Genomic DNA, 8,677 nt, shown 5'->3' with positions numbered 1-8,677 from the left:
CCTTCTCTTCAAATCAGGATAACAATCTCACTCCACAAGCATTAGGACCAATGTCAGATTCAGGCTTTTCTTCCTCATCCCAAGCAAATTTAATAGGAAGTACAATGATAGAGTTGAGTGATGTGGCCAGTTCTAGTGAAGGTATTCAAAAATCATCTGTAGAACATCAACTCAAATTTGCTTCACCTAGGTACTCCACTGGAGAAGGAACAACTCAAATTAAATTGAATATTGCTATGAGTAAATATGACAATTCATCATCAGATGATCACTCAGATAATGGAAAATCTTTCCCTTCAGCAAACAAGCCTCATGACAAGAGTGGTTCCATTGCCTCCTCAAAAACTCCTCGATCATCCACAACTAAGAGTACAACCTCATCTGAAGGAGCTATCAAGTTGAGAACATGCTGTGGTACTTTGGAGTTATCATGGTTGAAAATATTGAACTTGTCCTCGTTGAGTTTCAATTTATTGGCTTTTTTAATTTTGGGAGCTATCATTATTGTATCATTTGTAATGACTAGCAATTATAGTCAGAAACTAAGTGGTATTGATGATGATACAGCATACTATAGACACTTGATGATACATGATGCAAGAGGAGCAGCATTTTGCAATGGCAATGAGGAGATTGCTGAAAGATTCATCGAAGATTACTCAGGACACTATAAGGGGTTCATGGCCAACATTAATATAATCTTGGCATCTGTTCCAAAGAATCTCCAATACCAAGTAGCTCACAATATTAGCATTGATGATTTAAGAACTGCAAAGGCAATGGGAGTTGAAAGTTTAGTTATCAAGTATGCCAAAGAAGGAAACTACTCCATAGCTATGGACCTTTTGGAAAGTGAGGCATACAAGTACTATGTCGAAGGTTTTGATATTGAATTTGAACCACTCGTTGATTATATCCAACAATTGACAAAAGATAGCTTGGACTTTTCTGTAATCATTACCACGATTTGTTTGATTGTTATTTGTGTTTCAATTTTGATTGTTGTTCCTGTCATGATAGCTTCAATTGTTCTCTCTGTAAAGAAGGATGCCACCAATTCCAAGAAGTTGAAGCAAATTAAAGCCTTCCTTTTGATGGATACCTTTAGAGATGACAAATTGAGAAATCTATTCAAGAACCATTGCAAGCAAGAGATGAGTTTGGATAACTTTCTCCTATTGGACAAGATTACTGATTACAAGTGTCTCTGTGAAAAATCATTTGACATTCAAGTCTACCTCTATGACAGCGACTTGAGTCTTTCTGATGGTGTTTCTGAAGCAAGTTCTGCCACTGAAACCAAAAAGAAGAAGAAGAAAAAGGGCTATACTGAAAAGGATCTTGCTGAAATTGAAAAGAAAAAGTATGAAATTGCCTTTGAAATCTTTACCGATTTCTTGGATGTTCATGGTGAAAAATCGGTCAATATCAACAAACAAGTTGGAGATAAGGTCAAGCAACAGTTAGACTTCTTTGCAACTGGCCAAAATGAGCATTTGGGAGATCAATTGTTCGATGGAGTTGAATCAGAAATTTGCATCCTCATGCTCGATACTCATCACCGTTTCAAACAAACTGTAGAATTCCAAAAACAAACCCAAAAGGAAGCGCTTAGGGGCAAGTTGAGAAAGAAGGAAGATAAGTCAGAAAGAAAATTAAGTAGTCTTGCAGTCAAGCAACAATAATTCACTGTTCTCAATAAATTCTTTCTAAATATTGATGAAACTATGAACTATTCTTTCGATTTACAAAATGAATGAAGCTATTTGTCTTATCAAGAAGCTTGTTGGACTATTCTTTTTTTGCCTTATAATAAGCTATTGGATTGTCTGACATCAATTCTTGGTACTTTACTATTGGTTGCAAGTTATGTAAACGAGCAAGTCCAACATTCAGCTCCATCAATCAAACACTTTAATTCCGGTTTGAGATTAAATCTCTCTGGTTAACCAATTCATTTTCAGAGTTCTTTTTTTTTTAAAAATTTAAAAAAATTACGATTTTGTGTTTTGGAGGGAAAACTCACATTTCCCAAGAGATTTTTCTCTATCGTCATCATTAAATTATTAATAATAATAATATATTATTGGTATAAATTAAATTGATTGGAAATTAGACAAGGAATCAACACTGATCAATTTTCACATCTAAAAAAATGGGCAATAGAACCTCTATGAGTGAAGATTCGGATGGATTTCTCAATAGGGAAGCTTCTGATATGTTATTTAATGGTAAACCAGCGAGTAGTGGTAATACGTTTTGTGCTATTGGAAAAGTTTATGGAAGTTATGAAGTTGTCTCTAAAATTGGAGAAGGTAAGAAGAAATATTTGATGAAATATTGATCTATTAATTATTTAGGTGCATTTGGACAGGGTAGGTTTTAAATGATGATGAATGTGATGCTAATATTATTATTCTGTTAGTGTTTAAAGTGAAGAGAGTTAGAGAGGACAGGTCTCCGAGTGTGAGAAATGCTCACAGTCCTTTGTCAGCTGTCAATAGCAAGATTTTCGACACAGTTTTCAACCAACCAACTAGAAAATCCACTGCGACCTATTCATCACCTACTCCTTCCTGTCAATTCTATGCAATGAAAGTAATGGTTGCTCCTACTAGCTCAACTACAACCAACACTACACAAATGGTGAATGCACAAGCTAAAATTGACAATGAAATTAATATTTTAAAATCATTGGATCACCAAAATGTATTGAAATACATAGATCAATTTTATTTGAAAATTGGTAAGTTGTGAGCTGTGCAATTATGCATTAAAAAAAATAATCTTGAAGATTTTACACCAAAAATTAAGAAGGATGCTATTGCACTTGTTTCGGAATATTGTGATGGAGGGAGCTTAGGAGATATTATAGATTTGGGACAAACCTCGAGACTGCCCTATAAGAAATTAGTGGAATGGTTTTCATCAATGGTTGATGTGTTGGTATACTTTGAAAAAAAGGGAGTCATTCACAGAGACATCAAACCTGGAAATTTGTTATTAAGTAGTGGTGTTGTAAAATTGGCTGATTTTGGTTTGGCCAAATCTGTAATGGAAGTCACACTAACTCAAAATCACACAATTTGTGGCAGTCCAATATATATATCACCTGAAGTTGCTTTCAGAAATGCATACAGCTCTAAAGCTGATGTCTTTTCGTAAGTTTTATTGAATACTTCAAAATACTGACCTACCACAGTATGGGAATAACATTTTTAGAGGTTTGTTCAGGAGTTTCTCACGAGCAATTTGCCTCATTTTTCCAATCAGATATGGTTGACTTACAACCTCTTCTTGAAAAAATCAAACTACCATCCCTTCGCACATTAATCAGTTTATGTATTGCAGCTAATCCTGCAGATAGAATTTCAGTCGAGCAATTATCTAAACATCCCATCTTACAAGCCTATCGATTCCTAATCAGTGAGCAAACACCAAAAGATCCAAGTAGGTTTCAATTATTCAATACATTCTCTAACCGTCTACAAAAATATGGTATATGTGTTACTGTATTTTATTGCTATTATTTAGAAAATGTCACATTTTTGAATGTATTAATTGGTGCTATTGAGCTAATTTACCAATCAGGAGATGTTCATATGGGAAAGGAAATTTGTAAAGGATTGGATCTTATCAACAATGTACTTCCTAATCAATCTCTCTTGGATTCAATATATGAGGGTGAACATTCTAATTTTCTTCAAATGGTTTTCATAATGGGAACAATGTGGAGTAATACACAATCTAAAATAGCAAACGAAAGTGAAAACTTTCTGAAAAAATACATTGAAAGTGGATACTTGTACAAGGAGCACTTTTCCAATGAAATTATTTCACTCTTTGTATCGTGCAAGGTACCAACTGAGAGGATTTTCTGGTTTTTGGATGAACATTTACTGAAACATTTCGACGAAGAGATTGTTTCTCTCGTTCAAACTGCTGTGGAAAATGCATCTGATAAATTGAATCCATCCACAGCAGGAACATTACTTGAAAAACTCACTGTTGCTGAAAAGCAAAAGGCCAGAGAAAGTATTGAAGAAATATGATAATGGACTGAGTGAGGTCTATTGTGACAATTTTAACGAGATATTAAACTACTAAAATGATAATTTAACTTGTAATTATATAACTTTTCAAATCACCCATATCAGTAAATGCTGATCAATTATTGGGAATAAATTGAAATGAATTAAAATTTATCAACTTGTTGCTCTGGATGAGCCTTCTTGAATGCTTCCATTTCAGCACAGGCACGTTCAATTCTGGCAATGATTGGATACTTGTTCATATCAACACCGTATCTTCTGGCACCATACACTTGAGGAATTAAACAACAATCAGCCATGGATACATCATCTCCAACACAAAACTTTCCAGCAGTCTTTTCCAAAACCTTTTCAATAGAATTGAATCCAAGTTCAATCCAATGTTTAGACCAAGCAGCCTTTCCTTGCTCATCAACATTAAAATCCTCTTTAAGCTTTTTCAACAATCTCAAATTTTGAATTGGTTGAATATCAGAGGCAACCATTTGTGTAATTTGTCTCACAGTGTGTCTTTTAATTGGATCGGAAGGAAGTAAATGTACTCCTTGGTTTGGTCTAGTTTCTTCCAAATATTCCATGATCGGAACAGATTGTGTTAGTACGAGACCATCAATCTCCAATGTTGGCAGTAACTTGGCAGGATTCTTTTGCATATATTCATCGGAAGCTTGTTTATTTTCCAATAAATTAACAGGTGCATATTGATATTCAATATTCTTCAAGCCGAGAGCAATTCTAACTCTGTATGGACTGGATGCTCTCCAATAAGAGTGGAGAATGGGTAAATTGTTGTCAGACATTTTTTTATAATGATGTTCTTGATTTTGAAAATCTTCTTATTGGTCAAGCTATTGGAAATGTTTCTTTGTTGTAAACTTGGGACCAATGATCTTCTTTTTGTGAATATGTTGTAATATGTTGTAAATCTGTTTGTATAAAGGGTTGGATGATCATTTGAGAAAATAGTAACTTCTAGAATCGTTTTAATTACTGCAAATTAATACTAATTTCTTCATTCAGAATCCTGGACAAATCCACTTATTCAATCCCCTTAATTTATTCATTATAGTCAATTCTTCGTTTTCGTTATTGTCAACCAACAGCACTCATCTTGACCTTAATTTCTCTTGCACACAAGTTCATGATGGTGACCCTTGATAATTGTAGAGAGACCAATAAATTAAAAAAAATTATCTCCACCACCAACCACACCAAGAATGCACGCTATTACTGAGGAAGAAAAGAATATTATTCAGGCCTTGTTTAATAAGTATGATAGGGTAGGTTTAAAATTTCATCATGTTGATGCGATCATTGAGGAATTCTTTTTTCTATTATTGAAACTTAATCTGATATTTAATTTTAGAATGAAAATAATGAAATGGACTTGAAGGAATTAGATAGATTATTTGCAGATATGGGCTTTGAGCTTAATGCTGAGGAATTGGAAGCTATTCACTTGTTTTTGGATGCTGACGGAAGCCACACTTTAACTTTTGATGAATTCTTTGGATGTTGGCAAGCTTTGGCTTCTAAAAAGGGGATTTTAAGAGCTGATAAATTGAAACTCCTCGTTTCTGCTTGTAAATTATTCAAACAATATGATAAGGACAATAGCAAGCTTCTTTCCATTCCCGAATTCACATCATTCCATCAAAAACTCTCTGAAAAGTATGAAGACATGGATCCTATTGAACAAGTATTAGCTGAATTGGATAAGAATGGAGATGAAAAGATTAACTTCCAAGAATTTATTAATTGTCTCAATTGGTTCAGTGTTTAAGAGAGTGTAATATATTTGTAATATAAAAAATCAACACAAATTTCAACTTGGCCAAGAGCTAAATCACCATCTATTGCATCTTTTTACCTTCCTTTTTCAATGAGGATCCAACATCTTCCATTGTTTTACCTGCTTCCTTTTCTAACTTTTGTGCCTTCTTCTTAATTGACTTTTTATTATTGTACCAATAGGCACCAGCAGCTAGAGCAACTGCTGAACCTAAAAGCCACATCTTTTGGTTTGGATTTGAAGCGTTCATTGTGAATGTTTTTGTTATGATTTTTTGATCATTTACACTTTAATGTTGGAATCAATTTATTGAGTTTCAGATTTGGGAATTTACCAACCAATTCAATTTCTTATAATAGAAATGAGCAGAGAATGGAATTTACCATTTTTTGTCAATCAATTATGGATAGATTTTCTACGACCGGCTACTCTCTAAAAGGAATTCACTGTTTATCATCATTGCAAGCAATTAATTCTTCTTTCAATTTACGAATGCTTTCATTGTATTCTCTTCTGAGAAGGGCACTCTCCTTAACAAGTTCCTTAACATGGGATGTGAGTTGATTCATAACTTTTTGATGTTCTTGTTCATTCTTTTCGTATTGTTCCTTTTCCTTTTGGAGAGTTGAAATTAAATCAGTTTTGACTTGTAATTCTGCCTTTAGGTTTTCAATTTGTTCAGAAAGTTGCATGATTTTTGAATTGTCTACAACTGGTGATGGATAATCTTCAATAGTTTGAATTTCTTCTGAAATCATTTCAATTTCTTCAAGTTTAACATTTGCTATTTTTTCATCTTCCAAAGAAGGAAGCACCAGATTATTCTGTTCAATTTCTAATTGAATATTATTCTTAATTTCATTATCTACAGTCATTGGTTCTGTTTCATTTGTATTTGTTTCTTTATCTTCTTTTTCAATTGATTCACATTGGATTGAAATATCCAAAGTTGCTGTTGTTCTCATTTCCATTGATTTTCTCTCGTTTACAATTTCTTCATTCTCTAATAAAATAGATAAATCTTCCACAATCTCCTGTTCATTACTTTCCTCAATCAAGCAGTCAAAATTACTCGAATCCTCCGCTTCATTTTCCTCAATTATCACTTCCTTATTCTCCCAATCTCGTTTCCTACTCTCCATTTCTCTCATTCTCCTCTCCAATACTCCCACTCTCGCCACCAACTCTTCCTTCTCCTTCTTTAATATAAAATTCTCATAATCCAACTCTTGATACGAAGCTCCCTCAAAACTCCCGCCAAAACCCTTTTTTTTCATATTATCTCTACAGGTGCAGCCATCCAATTGCATTTTCATTTGTTTATTCTCCTGACTTAACATTTTCAGCTTTTCATGCAAAGCATCGAGTGCAGTGAGTGATGAGGCAACATCGATTTGATTTTCCGAAGAATCAACAACGCTTTGAGATCGTTTCCTTGGGTAATAATCAGAGGATGAGGAAGAAGGTGAGAGGGAGAATTGTTTCCTAGCTGAATTAGTGGCGTGATGATAGGATGATGATGTTGTTGATGGTTGGTGAAGAGAGTGATGAGAATTTGGATGAAGAAGTGAAGGGTTGCAAGATGAGGAGGGAAATTCTAATTGTTCTAAAGCTTGCTCTAATTGTTGTTGATATAATTTGTGCATTTTTCTTAGAGTTGAGTTGACATTGAGTGACATGGATAGGCATTCAATAGGTACTTTTCATTGTAAAGTGATCTAATTGATATCTCTTGAATTTTTATAATTGTTTCTGGTGCGCCAGTTTCAATAACAGTCACTGTCTAATCCCTAAAATTTTATTAAGGCATAAGCTTTATTCAAGTATGTCTAATTGATTCCATCACCTTAATAAGAAGAGATGATCTAATTGAAATTTATCTTCCCAAAATAAGAGAATTGTTCAAAACAATCATTTACAGTTCTTCCATAAAAGATTCATTCAACATATTTACAATATTATTTACATGTATACATTTATTTACAGATTGGATTGGCTTAGTGATACAGAATGGGATGCTTCTCTCTGAGATCGTTTCAGCAGAACGTGTTTGAATTGTTCTCTAAACTTGTCCTGAATATTATTCATACTGAGAGTACAATCCTTTCTAAACTGCGAGCATTCATCAACGAGTTCTTTAACATTGGTCGACAGCACATTGATAGTTTGATGATTGTTCTTTAAATTGGATTTCATACTGTTACATGCTTCTAATAATTGATCGTTTTCTTCCTTCTTTAATTTGACTTGTGTGTTAAGGGATTGTATCAGTATATTCTTGTCTTGTAATTCATTTCTTGCCTTGTTCAACTCGGTTTGGTATTCTGTACATTTTCTCATTAATTCTTCAATTTCATTTGAAATGGTCATTTGTTGTTGTTGGAGGGTCGACGAATCCTGTTGAGAATATTTGATTTGTTGAATGGAAGCTTGTTGATCGACCTTATTGTCATTTTCATTCATACTATACAGAGCCTTTTCTAATCGGGTATTTTCAAAAACGAGACTAGAGTTGATTTCTTTCAGTTTGGTAATTTCTGATTGATGTTCTTCATTGAGTGTATGTATTTGCTTTTTCAATTGATCATTTTCCTGCAGATAGTGCATTAATTTCTCATACAGAATATCAATTGATCGCAGCGATGATGATAGCGAAGCTGTTTCTGGCACTGAAATACTTCTGGCTCTTCTTCTTTGCATATCGGCTTGAGTAGACATTGTGTGTTTTTTTTGTTTGTTGTTGAGCCAAAAAACCAACCTACCCGCCTCCTCTTAAATAATTGATCAATTACACATAAGGCAATATTGATTGGTCCCTTCCGCTAAAAAAAAT

General features: G+C 33.8%; 6 protein-coding genes across 6 annotated transcripts; 3 read left to right on the top strand and 3 right to left on the bottom strand.

The window, feature by feature from the left end:
• Positions 1–50: 50 nt before the first annotated feature.
• NAEGRDRAFT_66012 (uncharacterized protein) lies at positions 51–1,685 on the top strand (the record flags this gene model as incomplete). Its single annotated transcript, XM_002678855.1, has 1 exon — positions 51–1,685. The coding sequence occupies one exon, from the start codon at positions 51–53 to the stop codon at positions 1,683–1,685; it is 1,635 nt and encodes a 544-aa protein (XP_002678901.1).
• A 470-nt stretch (positions 1,686–2,155) lies between these two features.
• On the top strand, positions 2,156–4,052 carry NAEGRDRAFT_66011 (uncharacterized protein; the record flags this gene model as incomplete). The annotated part of the gene is made up of 6 exons (XM_002678854.1): positions 2,156–2,315; positions 2,361–2,375; positions 2,426–2,746; positions 2,795–3,161; positions 3,203–3,450; positions 3,535–4,052. 6 exons carry the CDS (start codon positions 2,156–2,158, stop codon positions 4,050–4,052), a joined length of 1,629 nt encoding a protein of 542 aa, XP_002678900.1.
• Positions 4,053–4,195: 143 nt separating this feature from the next.
• On the bottom strand, positions 4,196–4,852 carry NAEGRDRAFT_66010 (uncharacterized protein; the record flags this gene model as incomplete). The annotated part of the gene is made up of 1 exon (XM_002678722.1): positions 4,196–4,852. The coding sequence occupies one exon, from the start codon at positions 4,850–4,852 to the stop codon at positions 4,196–4,198; it is 657 nt and encodes a 218-aa protein (XP_002678768.1).
• A 581-nt stretch (positions 4,853–5,433) lies between these two features.
• NAEGRDRAFT_66009 (uncharacterized protein) lies at positions 5,434–5,835 on the top strand (the record flags this gene model as incomplete). Its single annotated transcript, XM_002678853.1, has 1 exon — positions 5,434–5,835. The coding sequence occupies one exon, from the start codon at positions 5,434–5,436 to the stop codon at positions 5,833–5,835; it is 402 nt and encodes a 133-aa protein (XP_002678899.1).
• A 452-nt stretch (positions 5,836–6,287) lies between these two features.
• Positions 6,288–7,490, bottom strand: NAEGRDRAFT_48065 (uncharacterized protein; the record flags this gene model as incomplete). The annotated part of the gene is made up of 1 exon (XM_002678721.1): positions 6,288–7,490. One exon carries the CDS (start codon positions 7,488–7,490, stop codon positions 6,288–6,290), a length of 1,203 nt encoding a protein of 400 aa, XP_002678767.1.
• Positions 7,491–7,824: 334 nt separating this feature from the next.
• Positions 7,825–8,562, bottom strand: NAEGRDRAFT_48064 (uncharacterized protein; the record flags this gene model as incomplete). The annotated part of the gene is made up of 1 exon (XM_002678720.1): positions 7,825–8,562. The coding sequence occupies one exon, from the start codon at positions 8,560–8,562 to the stop codon at positions 7,825–7,827; it is 738 nt and encodes a 245-aa protein (XP_002678766.1).
• Between the last annotated feature and the right edge of the window lie 115 nt (positions 8,563–8,677).

The sequence above is a fragment of the Naegleria gruberi genome, assembly GCF_000004985.1.
Source record: "Naegleria gruberi genomic scaffold NAEGRscaffold_16, whole genome shotgun sequence".
Lineage (NCBI taxonomy): Eukaryota > Heterolobosea > Eutetramitea > Acrasida > Naegleriidae > Naegleria > Naegleria gruberi.
Note: the sequence above shows the minus strand (reverse complement) of the source record. Positions and strands in the feature narration are given on the sequence as shown.